Source organism: Crocodylus siamensis, chromosome 7, assembly GCF_052110815.1.
Source record: "Crocodylus siamensis isolate JL-2025a chromosome 7, ASM5211081v1, whole genome shotgun sequence".
NCBI classification, from domain to species: Eukaryota; Metazoa; Chordata; order Crocodylia; family Crocodylidae; genus Crocodylus; species Crocodylus siamensis.
Genome location: NC_143401.1, coordinates 46,032,249 through 46,044,686, shown reverse-complemented (window position 1 = coordinate 46,044,686; position 12,438 = coordinate 46,032,249). Strand labels below are relative to the sequence as shown.

Below are 12,438 nucleotides of genomic sequence, written 5' to 3'. Positions count from 1 at the left end.
TCGCCAATGACACCAAACTTTGGGGCAAAGCATCCACGCCAGAAGATAGGCGGGTGATCCAGGCTGACCTGGACAAGTTCAGCAAATGGGCAGATGAGAACCTGATGGTGTTTTAACACCGAAATATGCAAGGTTCTCCACCTTGGGAGGAAAAACCTGCAGCACCCTTATAGGCTCGGCAGTGCTACGTTGGATAGCACTACAGAAGAAAGAGACTTGGGGGTCATCGTTGACCACAAGATGAACATGAGCCTGCAATGCAATGCTGCAGCTAGTAAAGCTACCAAAACGCTGGCTTGCATCCATAGATGCTTCTTGAGCAAATCCCGGGACGTCATTCTCCCTTTGTACTCGGCCTTGGTGAGGCCGCAGCTGGAGTACTGCGTCCAGTTTTGGGCTCCACAATTCAAAAGGGATGTGGAGAAGCTTGAGAGAGTGCAGAGGAGAGCCACGCGCATGATCAGAGGTCAGGAAAACAGATCTTACGATGACAGGCTGAGAGCCATGGGACTCTTTAGCCTGGAAAAGTGTCGGCTCAGGGGTGATCTGATGGCCACCTATAAGTTTATCAGGGGTGACCACCAGGATCTGGGGGAATGTCTGTTCACCAGAGCGCCCCAAGGGATGACGAGGTCGAACGGTCACAAACTCCTGCAAGACCGTTTCAGGCTGGACATAAGGAAGAATTTCTTTACTGTCTGAGCCCCCAAGGTCTGGAACAGTCTGCCATCTGAGGTGGTTCAAGCACCTACATTGAACACCTTCAAGAGTAATTTGGATGCTTATCTTGCTGGGATCCTATGACCCCAGCTGACTTCCTGCCCTTTGGGCAGGGGGCTGGACTTGATGATCTCCCGAGGTCCCTTCCAGCCCTAATGTCTATGAAATCTATGAATTTCTGTCCCTAGCCAAAAGGTTGCTGTTTGCTACCCTGTGTGGTTCAAGTCCAGCCCACTTTAAAGACTTCTGTTCTCATTATGTGATGCCATCATAGCAGTTGAAATAATCTGAGGTGCTGGAGCTCAGTGTTAATCAGTGAGAAAAGACATTTTCAGTCTTAAAATCTTGGCTTGACAAAGCCCTTGTTTGTTGACCTTCAGGCCATATTCAGTGCTTTTTTTCTCCTTTTTCAGTCTTTTCAGGTATGTATATGAAAACAATAAAATACATTAGTCTTATTGGGCTGGCTCAGTATACAGATATTAATGTATGCTGGATGTTTGTTGACAGTAGTTGTTTGTATATGAATCTGCATTAATAATTGTGAATAAATAGATATTTATGCATTTATTGGTTTTCTAGGTGACCTTAGGAAAGTAATTTCTCCCCTGTACTTCAGTTTCCTCATCTGCAAAATGGGGATAGTAATATCAACTTAGTTTATAAAGCACTTGAACATGTATGTATAAAAAAGCACTAAGAGCTAGCTATATATAGGTGTCCATGTCACAGTTACCTATTTGCACAAGTAAATGATTATATGCACATCTGCAGAAACATTTAGGATAAGGAAAGATTTAAGTGCCACATTACTCAGAAGCATCAAGCCTGATCAAAAGTTATTTAGTTCAATGAGAGGATACCTGTTGATTTCAGTAAGTCATGAAGTAGTGCTTGTGTTGATTTTTTCCAGTCTGTCAGATAACATCATAGCAGTAGTTTGAAACTACCATTTCAAAACTAGTTTAATTTATTCACTCCATTTTATAAGAGGCAAGAAGTTTTTCCTTGTATGAAATCATTAGGCTTTGAAGCCAATTGGTCAAAGGACAGTTCTTTTTTTAAAAAATCTCAAATTTCCTCCTATCATTTTGATTGTAGAACTTCATGGATATATGGTTAGCCTTTGAGCTCTTAAAAGCTGCTTGCTAAAGAATGTCTATTACATGTTACATTATTGTGAGTTCCTGCATCCAACTCAGGCAGAGCTGCATTCTAACACTGCTAAACATTACTTACTTGCTGGTTAAGAAGTTTGATGCATGGATTAGCTCAGAAGAAAAACATGCTGGAAATCAAGTAAATGGTTTAAGAGTATTTTTGTGTACTAAAATGCACTGGTCTTGACATACATTTAAAACAACAAAACAAAAAACATTTCACATTATTTGTTTGATCTAAATCAACTTAGCATGAGTTTGTTGCTTGTAGTGGTATGGAAACCAATATGCAGAATATAGGTTATTTTGCTAATCTTATAACACGTTCTCTAGGGTGAGGAAGCTAAAAACATTCCTGGTGAATCTGTAACGGAAGAACAATTTACTGATGAAGAAGGCAACGTCATCACAAGAAAAGTAATCACAAATTGCCTCACTGTTATGAGTCTTTGTATTCAAGTAACTACTCTTAACATACTTTCTGTTTTTAGAATCAGGAAAAAAATAATCGATTCTTTTCATGTATTACTTCCCACAGGTAACCCGAAAAGTAGTAAGACGTGTTGTTATCCCACATGAGAGGAGAGTTGGTGCAATGGTAATTGGTTGGAGACTACCAGGAAATAATAGTAGAGGATGAGGGTTGTGGTAACTGGCTAGAAAATGCTGCTAAAGGGCTGAAAATTTGCAATTTAACATCAAGCCTTGGCAAAGTTCAGTGCTTGCTTTGTTGACAAGTTGTGCATCTAGATGAAGATAGGACATAGTGTTACCTTTGTAACGTTTGATAATAAGATTTATTTTCAAAGAAGGTTATTTTTAGTTCATCATTAGTGGCAATCCTTTTCACCCAAAGTATCAGGATTTTCTTATTTAAAATATTAAAGTTTAAAATATAAGGACTGGGTCTGAACACTCTTCTTTGTTCCTGACCCTCAAACCAAGTATTTCCGTATATGTATTTTTATTTGCCTTCCAGGATCTTTATCCTGCACCAGATACCCAATAAAAGTTCAAAATATATCTAAGGGGAGGCCTGATCCTTCAGCCACTTACCTAAGTAGTCACCTGTAGCACTACTTAAGTAACTAAATGATTGCAGGAGCCAGTGTGATATGAATGTTTTTGAATTACAATAGTTTGCACAAGAGGGGCATGTCCCCAGATACATGGAGATGTGCTTGCAGCAGCAAAAAAAGTAGCGGCACAAGTTTGCGCCAGTACATTTTGCTTCTGCACATGCCCCTACAGGTGCACTTTGGTGCAGAACAAAATGCCCCACTTCAAGGAAACTGCCATTTCCCTGCTTCTTCTGGCTCCCAGCAGAGCGGAACTAGAGGACAGGGGGATCCTCTGGCCAGCAGCCAGAGTGTCTGGCGGGGTGGAAATCATGCCTCTGCCTGCCAGCACATGCTCCTGTGTGTGCTGCACTGCTCTTTGGTGGTGGTTTTTTTGCTACTGGGATTTCCTAGTAGAAACTTTTACCTCCATGTTGCAAATTTGCAGCGTGAAGCACGTTTTAACATGCTGGGCATACGGTTTGTGGTGTTGTAAACAGGAACCAGCCAGGGAATGTCAGGAAAGAATGTCTGTCCTTGGCAGCCAAAATCCACGTCCTTCCTAGGGACCATTTTGTGCCAGCTTCTCTGCAGCTGTATAAGGAAAGGAGGGCTAGAAGTGCTTTGGCCCTCCCTAACAAAGATACAGGAGCCACTTACAACTGTAATCTTTGCACTCCTTGGAGCTTAAGAACTGCTCTCTCTCTGTTCCCAATGAGGTACAAGTCATCGTAAAATGGCTCAGAGAGAGAAAAGCAGGGTTATTCCCTACCCCTACATGTACTTATATGCACACATTCTCCCAGCCAGAAGAGCTGACTGAAAGCACAGAAGATATACTGCACCTTTGAAAAAAAATAGCACGCTCCTCTCAGGAGGCTGTAGCTGTCTCTACATTCTCAAATACAGGCTTTGCGTTAGAGGTGCTAGTGAGGCTGCAGACTACCTGAGCCATGTCTCAGTTTTAAAATTATCACTGATGTCAAGGGAACTTCTCCCCCCGCCCCCTGAAAGTACCACAAGGCAAGAGGAAAGGAAAAAGAGAATCACAATTTCAGATTTAACTCAAAAGGCTCAGGAACAACTGTTGCCTTTGTGCAGGGTTTAGACTGGTCAGTCTGCCTGATTATCCTTCTATCCCCTCCTCAATTCTTTAATCTTCTCAAAGAACAGGATTCTGTTTAGGTATTAAAAATGGACTTGTAATTTCCTTTGAAATAGTTAGAAGCTACAGTTATGTACACATTGACATAAATCACCCACAAGAATAAATTCCACTGATAGCCAACACAACATATACCTCAATCTGATGTGAACTGAGGCATTCATTTGTAGAATAACATTGAGTTATTTTAAATGAATTTGGAATAACTTCCCCTTTAGGCCTGTTCTTTTAAAACACGAGACTGAAACCTGCACTGCTTGTCACTTTCCTAGAGTTTATTTCTTCTGCTGTGGTTTGGTGGTCTTTTTTTGCTGGCTTCTCTGTCCATGCCCTTTCTTCCATTACTAACCTACTCACTCTAAAACACAATTGTTGTGAGATATCATAACAATGAAGGCCTAAATCTTCAAAAATGTTGGCTTAATCTGGGTGCCCACCTGGAACACCTAGTAGTCTGACTTTTTTCCGTGAGTGATCAGCATGCACAAATCCATCACAAGTGCAGAAGGTCATCCCTAGAAATTTCATGGTGGGCACCTAGCAAGAGATACCTCAAAGCGTTGATGTTTTTGAAAATTTAGACCTATGTTTTCCAGTTTTTTATTGTATATTTTAAATAATAATTCAAGCCTGTGCTTTTAGCAGCTGAACAGTGTGGTAAAGGCTGTAGATTGTGTGTATCTTTGAGAAGTGTTAATGTGATGCAACTGTTTTTTACTTATCCTATTACAGCTACACGGGACTTGTTTAGAAGCAGGTTTATCATTACAAACCCTTTCTGCCTAATGTGTTGATGTTTATCCCTCTTTATTAAAGCAGGGAGAAGGTTGTAAGGTTAAGACAAAGAAAGAAGTCAGACACGTGGAGAAGAAGAGTTACTCATAACAGCAGAACACTGAACGGTCAGTTTGATTACTGGGTTTTTCCTTTGTTAAGTCTGGAGCAAACACAGTGTTTGTGCACCAGTGAGCACATGAAGTGTTTTCTCCCACTTGCCCAACTCTTTTAGCCTGGGAAGTCCACTGTACAGCCTACATCATGCAAACATGAATTACATTAACTTCACACACAGTAAGTTGGACTTGGCTACCTCATTGTGTTTCAAGTTAAGCACAAGATAAAGTTTATGGAGGACCAGGGCCTAATCTTATTACAAAATGTTTGCAATATTTTTTTTAAAACATATATGGGAGTGGAGTTTCAAGATGCATGCAGTTCATAATCCATGACATTTCTGTCTATAGTCAGATATGGATATTACTAGTAAATTACTTGCATACAAGTAAATGTAAACAGTGCGCAATAAATGAAGCACTTCTCCCAGAGTCAGATCTAAGACTTGTCATGAAATCAATATCCTTGTAAAATAAAATCCAGTAACAAGTGTAAATATTTGCTAACAAATAATCCTTACTAAAATGTTTCCTGTGGATTTTATTGGCCAAAATTTATAGTTATAATGAAACAGCAACTAGCTGTTTATGGTATCTTCAAAAAGGAAAGCTAAACCAGCTTTAGATTAAGATATCATTACACTTCTGCTTGCTACTTTTACAGCCAGTGCAATTATTTTGTCTAGCAACCTAGCAGGTACGATTGTAAATGTAAGAAAGATCAGTCTCCAGGTTACTGCTGTTTGGTACAATTATTCCTTCCTTGTTATATATTTACTCTATAAGGTTATCTTACTCTGTAACAAGTCGCCCTCCCCAGCACCATCTTTTGTGTTATCTGCAACCTATGTGGGGCGCCCTTGAAGTCCCCTTAAGGTTTCTTGTGTCCCGCTTTCTACTCTCCTGCCATGTCTTGATGGAAATATGATACCAATGTTCTTGTTAGCGGGAGACTGCCTATTGTATTTTGTATGTTGGGGTTCTCTGCCACCCCTATCTTTCTCAAGCTAGGCCACCCTGTACAAACGCACCAGATAGGGTTCGACTCCGAGACTTTTGCTCCTTGGTCTTGGTGCTCATGGCCCTCCTTTTCACCCCAATCTGGAGCCCAGCATCCCCAGCCCAGAGGCCCATCCACCGGCCCCACTGCCAGGAAGCTGCAAGTTCAAAGCTGGGCTGCAGCCTCAAACCTCCAGTGTCCCTTTCCAAAAAAACCCAAACCTACACCACAGGTGTACCAGGCCACTTTGGCCTTTTATGACTGCTCTCTCTGGCACCAGGGTCCCCATGCTGTAGTGGGCCCCTAATGAGGCCTCCTTCTTCCCCAGTAGCCTCCCCCAAACCACCGGTTGTTAATCAATCAAAAATTGTAAATAGTCTGTCCATGGGTTATAACTGCCACCAAAATATAATTAAAGAAGGCAGCATGCCAGCTTATGTTTTCTCAGGGGTCTGTGCTTCTGCTCCCCCCCATCTGCTACGGTCCTTCTTCTGGGGCTGCTGCCACTTCTCCGAGAGTCCTCAGTAGTTCCCTTCCTGCAGCAGCTGGACCGCTCACCAAGCCTCTCTGTGGAGCCCTTATACAGACTCCTTCCCCTTTGGCTCCTGGCCCTTACTGCCGCCTAGCCCTGGGTTTTTACAGTTCTGGCATGCCCCCTTCTGGCCACCTAACTAGCTGGCCAGGCTCGGCTTTTAACCCGCACCTGGCCAGCACGCTGCACCCAGAAAGTTCTGGTCTTAAAGAGACCAACCTGCCTTCTGGTAACAGGGCTAAGGTTCCCTGTTGCACACTCTTTAATTTGTTTGGGTCTGGTTCTTTTTTTAATCTTTTAATTTAGTGTCTCACAATTAGTTCTTTTTCCTACATAGCCTTATGGAGGACAGACTTTAGGGACTGAAAAGAGAGGAAACAGATGAACAGCACCTGTAAAACTGATATTAATGTCATTCTAAATAATTTACACAGTGAATCTCCTTTGCAGTGACTGGAACGTACCAAAATTGGGATTCAATCCTGTGATGTTCTGAGTATTCTGGCTATTGTTCAGAGAAGTATATGCCAAATTTTTAGCATATGAATAGCCCCACTGGGTGTGCCCCACAAGTGCACACATGCAGTGTGTGACACCTCAAAGCCATTTGAGATGCTGCAAACTGCATGTGTCCATGTGCATCTATGTGTCGTGCTGCTAATTTGCAGCACACTGGGGGGTTTTGGCACCAGGAGATCTCGGTGTCAAAAAAATAAAAATAAACCACCACTAAAAATGGTGTGGCACATGTGGCAGCACCATGCGCTACCCAAAACTGGACCCTGGCTGGACAGAGCCATGCTCTGGCTTCCAACCAGGCTCTGAGCAGTGGCTTGGCTCTACTGCTACCACTTCCAGGTCTGCTGCGTGTGGGGGACTTCCGCCACACCCCCTCTGGCTTGAAAGCTGGCCACGGGGGGACCCTGGGTGCCCCCCCAGACCCAGGAGGCACCAGTCACCAAGCTGGGGGGCAGGGGAGGGTCTCCTGCGCATTCTGTGGTAGACCCGAAAGTGGACCACAAGTGCTACTGGTCCACTTCTGGGTCTGCCACCGAGCATGCTGGGGACCCCCCCATACTCCCATGGGATGCTCCATCCACCATCTCAGTGTTAACGAGCTGAGCCTGGTACCTTGAGGTACATAGAAAAAAAAATATATATATAAAAGCTGTGTCTATGGCCAAATCGTTGAATTTCTCTGAATCTAATCAGACGCTTCTGGTTCAATACAGAGAGAGTAATGGGTTGATTCGATTCAGATTCTGAGATTCGGCTGCCAAATCGGGCCGAATCTCCTCCAAATCAAATCAGTGACCAAGGCTTCGTACAGCCCTAACAGTTGCAATTACTACATGGAGGAGTTTGACCATTTTCAAATAAGCAAGAGAGTATGAGTTATATTTCCCATTTTACCCATACTATTCTTGCTTAACAAATTAAGCCAAGTGGCCAATGAGAAATATATGGTACAAATCAATGGAGCATATCCCTAAACTAATGGCATGTGCTTTACACATAGCCTTAATAAGCTGTGATACTGCATTCCCTATTCTCTTAAAATCAGTAGTTTCCAAGTCAGTGGGAGATTTGAATATGCAGGGAATGCAGGGCCAGAATGTAAATGACCACTTATACCAAAAAAAAAAAAAAAAATCAAGGATTATTAGAGTTGCACTGCCTTTCAAGCAAAGTCAGTGCATCATTCTTAGAGCCATGTTTCAAAAGCTGTTACGTTTCCATCTGTAATTAAATGTAATGTGTTCCAAATGCTTTTAAATGCCAATTTATCAGGAGTGGAGAATATTGTATACTGACATTTACCATCATACTGAGCACTTAACTAATTTATCTTTCTATATATTGTATATCTAGATTTATCCTATTATCAGAGAATGTTGTAATATTAATTTAATTTTTTTTCACATTGTAAAAGAAAAAGTTGAAATTGACCCTGATGAGATATTCTGAAATCATTTCTACTATCTTTTTTCCCCACAGGAATGTGTGCTTTTACTGCCAGTATTTTAGAGAAACAGTCATGGAAGAAAAAAAAAATCAACAGGAATTAAACATTCACTTATAAAGTGTGCGTGTGTTTGCTGCTTCCACACATTAACTGCATGGTTTTTATGCAAAAAACCCCACAAAATGAAAAAACAAACAAACAAGATTAATTTAGCATGAGCTAATTTACAGAGCATGGACATTCACTTTCATTCACAGGATTGGAGAGCGTGCAATTAACAATTCAGTGTATATACGAGATGCCACGCTGTTAACAGCTTATTTCAAGCAATTTGATGTCATCACAAAAGAAATAAATTCCTGTGACCAGTGGGGACATAAGATGATGAAATGATTAAACCACAGAAAGACACTAAAATTATTAAATCCACAACAGCTCGCCTTATTTTTCTTGGACCCAAACTGTCAGGGTATAAAACACTATTTGTTTCTTTTTTAAACATCAATAGTTTTGCTGTAAATAAATAACACTGTATAAATTCTAACAGAAAATAAAGTAAGTGTTGATAAGGCACTGCCTCGTAGATCACAAACAGAATATTGCGACTGTATTGAACATAACAGGTGTCTCAAATAGCTACACCTACAGGGATATTCTGAGTGCATCTTCACAGATTCTTGTATATTATCAATTATAATGTTTGTATATGCAAAATGCTAGCTTGATTTTAAAAAAATCTTTAAAATCTACTGCAAAATTTAAATGATTCCCAAAATGAGGAATTCTGTAGTTCTGTGAAAATTTTTCTTCAGAGTACTAATATTTTGATGCATGTGTTTCACCTTATTTTGATTAAGTCTTTTCCAGTTTTGCAAACACTATACTGCAACATGAAAAATACGATTTTATCTGTAAACACAAAGCCCTTCATCTAATACTTGTTGCGGTTGCCAATTTTTCAATGAAATGATCTAAAAACATAACATATACAGTAGATGCATTAGGGGGTGTGCTATCTGTTCTCGCTTTATACTGGGGTAATGCTTGCAGCTTAAGAGGTGGGTTGGTGCTCTAAGGAGCACAAGTTTTGGATATTTTAAAATGGACTGAAGAGAAATTATTAGCTAATAGACTGGGAGCACGCTGTAAAATTATTACTGTATTGTGTACTGGCTATAAGATGTAGAATCTTTCAGTAAGCCAATCATCTGTAATCATTCTAGCAGTGTAATATTAGGTTGTTAAGGCTGCTGTGTTTTAAAGGGCATTTTTATTTGGGTTTGGTGAAATCTTTTAATTTGTTGATTATATTCACATGAAAACAGCACTCATTGATAATAGCTCTAATGACATATGTATGAAAACAACAAACACTGGATGATCTAGTTGATTATTTAAGCATAAAATAAATTGTGTTAAAACTCTTCAGTTACGTGGTTTTTAGCAATCTTGTTATCCCCATTAGAATTATGCCTTCAGAATGTTAAATAGTCATTGTATTGGCTTCTGTTACTCCAGCACTTTCTATGTGTGATAGCATGTCCTAAACTTCCTAGTGGGAATGGACATTATCTGGCATGCTTTCCCAAGATGAGTTGAATGGGACCAATGTAGCATGCATCATTACCTGTGCATGCTACATCTACATGTATGCTTTACTGCAGAGTTGACTAATTAGCTCTGCAGTAAGTGTCACCATCTACACGTGTGCCTGTATTGGGGCACTGTAAATTAATAACTCTACCATAAGATAGTACTGTCTGGGACAAGTACTACACTAGAGCAGAGTAATTTACACTGCCTCAATGCACATGTAAACTGTGACCAGAGCTAGCTGGGGTACAAGGGTGCTACAGTGTAGGGGCAGCCTGCCACCTAACCACATACTGTATTACCTTCATGCCCCAGCCAGCCCCTCCACCACCCAAAGCTGCAATCCAGAACCAGGGGCTGACCCCCACCCCTCCTCCAAGCCTGAAAGAACAGTGTTAAAATAAGAACTATATGACTAATATAGCATATTACACATCATCTACCTTATTTCCTCACATATGGCACACACCTTTTTTCCAAAAAAAAAAAAAAAAGCCACTTGAAATTGTAGTGCACATTATATGTGAGAAACATAGTAAGAACAGTTTCTGCCACATTCCAGGAAAACATTAAAATAAAATCTGTAGGGAAGCATAGGAAAAAGAACAATGTGCAGGCTCAGCTCACCAGCTGCTGCTACTCAGTTACATACAAGGAATTTTTTTTGGTTTTTTTCATTCTGCCTTTCAGAATCAAGGTGCATCTTTTACTCTGGGGCATGTTCTGTACAACAAGATACAGTATAGGATAACACCAGAGGCATTTTTATTCTGTTTCACATAAAGTACATGGAAGATACTACTTACAAACAATTTTATTCCTAACACATTAATGAAAACAAAAGTGTTCCTCCTGGATAATCATAATGAATAATGAATAAAGTAATGCATATTTTGTCTAATTTATGACACTTACTGGTACAATACTCATTTCTACTGGTCACCTGAGGGAGTTTGCAGGGCAACCACCACCTCCACCTCATGCTCCAGTAGAACACAAGTACTTATTTTTGAAATCCACAGTCCAAGGTAACACTATGTATTGCTATAGCAGCATGTTCACTGTTGTGTGTCAATCTCCCCACAAGAGCTGTAATTCTCCAAGACAACATGGGCTGCAGCTTACTAGACTGTCTTGTGGACACATCCCATTCCCTTCTGCTATCAAGCAACCTGGTCTCCCTCCCATTTGTATATCTATGACACCCCTGTGGCTACCATTGTATACACAGAAAAGTAATCAGCTTTTTCACTGTCTTGTAATGCAAATGGAATATGGAAACAAAGATAATGAGCACCATGTAAGCAAGCCAGAGGCTGTGAACTACAACACTACAGTCTTGAGTTCCTCTTTAGCTTTTTTATATTGGCAAGTGGAGGCAGATGAGGTGTTGTCAGTTTTATTCATAGATCTCCCCTGCATGGTCCCTTTTCAGGGTTACTGTTTGGATACAATGACTGCAGCTGTATTTACTGAATGCAACTTCGGTTTCTGGAGGAAAGCAACTAATTTTCTATCTTAAGACTGCATAGGATGTTCCTAGATTAGGGCTGTGTGAGGCTTCGGTCAGAGCTTTGGATCCAGAGAAGCTTTGAACACTTTGGTGTCTGAAGCAGTGTGTCTGGATTGAGGCCCTGGCTTCATTAGGCTTTCTGAAGCGGTTTGGAGCTTCTGAAGCACTTCAGAGATCCAGCCATAGGGTATAATGGGGAAACAATGAAATATCTATAACTTTGTTGTTTTGTCTGATTTGGATGAATTTTGCCGGGTTTGTAGCCTCTGCTGAGCGCATGAAGCCTGTCAAGTTTCAAGAAGATTGGTGCAGGCGATCGGGGAAACTGCACCCCAAATTCCTGAAAGCAAAACTGTTGTCATGCGTATGTGTTACATCACGGGGGGGGTGATCATCTGTGTGGCTTTCAATACTTATTCCATTCCCTCACGGGACTGTATAATCCAAGTGGCTTGAATTGCCCTGACACTGTTATTACCTTAATAGCTCTAGTGAAATGTGCCATTCAATTGTATTATAATAATCAATATATATGATATATACTGACCAATTATAACACCCAAAAAGAAGCTATCCACAGCTGTGCATGAAAGTAACCATTACGTGTTTAATCTCTGAATTTGGCCTACAGAGCTCATATAAATTTAATAATGAATCTAGGCAGCACTGTAAACTTATTACTGTATTATGTATTGTCTAGAAAATGTAGGATCTTTCAGTAAGCTAATCATCTGTAATCATTATGGCAGTGTAATTAGCCAGCATCAATCTGTGTAACTTACACACTGAGGGAGTTGAAGGGTGGAGTTATGGCAAAAATTGGCATATTGATGCTTTC

The 12,438-nt window shown here is 40.7% G+C and overlaps 1 protein-coding gene across 5 annotated transcripts in view; it reads left to right on the top strand.

Annotated features, from left to right (window-relative positions):
* ANK3 (ankyrin 3) overlaps positions 1–9,922 on the top strand; it is a 378,647-nt gene extending 368,725 nt beyond the window's left edge. For 4 of the 5 annotated variants that reach the window (XM_090056583.1, XM_090056581.1, XM_090056580.1 and 1 more), the window contains 4 exons: positions 2,214–2,297; positions 2,419–2,478; positions 4,920–5,005; positions 8,527–9,922. In XM_090056583.1, coding sequence (XP_089912709.1) covers positions 2,214–2,297; positions 2,419–2,478; positions 4,920–4,988 — 213 coding nt within the window. In that variant the 3' untranslated portion in view covers positions 4,989–5,005; positions 8,527–9,922. The remainder of the gene's footprint in view (positions 1–2,213; positions 2,298–2,418; positions 2,479–4,919; positions 5,006–8,526) is intronic. The other variant, XM_090056584.1, reaches the window with a different exon arrangement.
* The last annotated feature ends 2,516 nt before the right edge of the window (positions 9,923–12,438 follow it).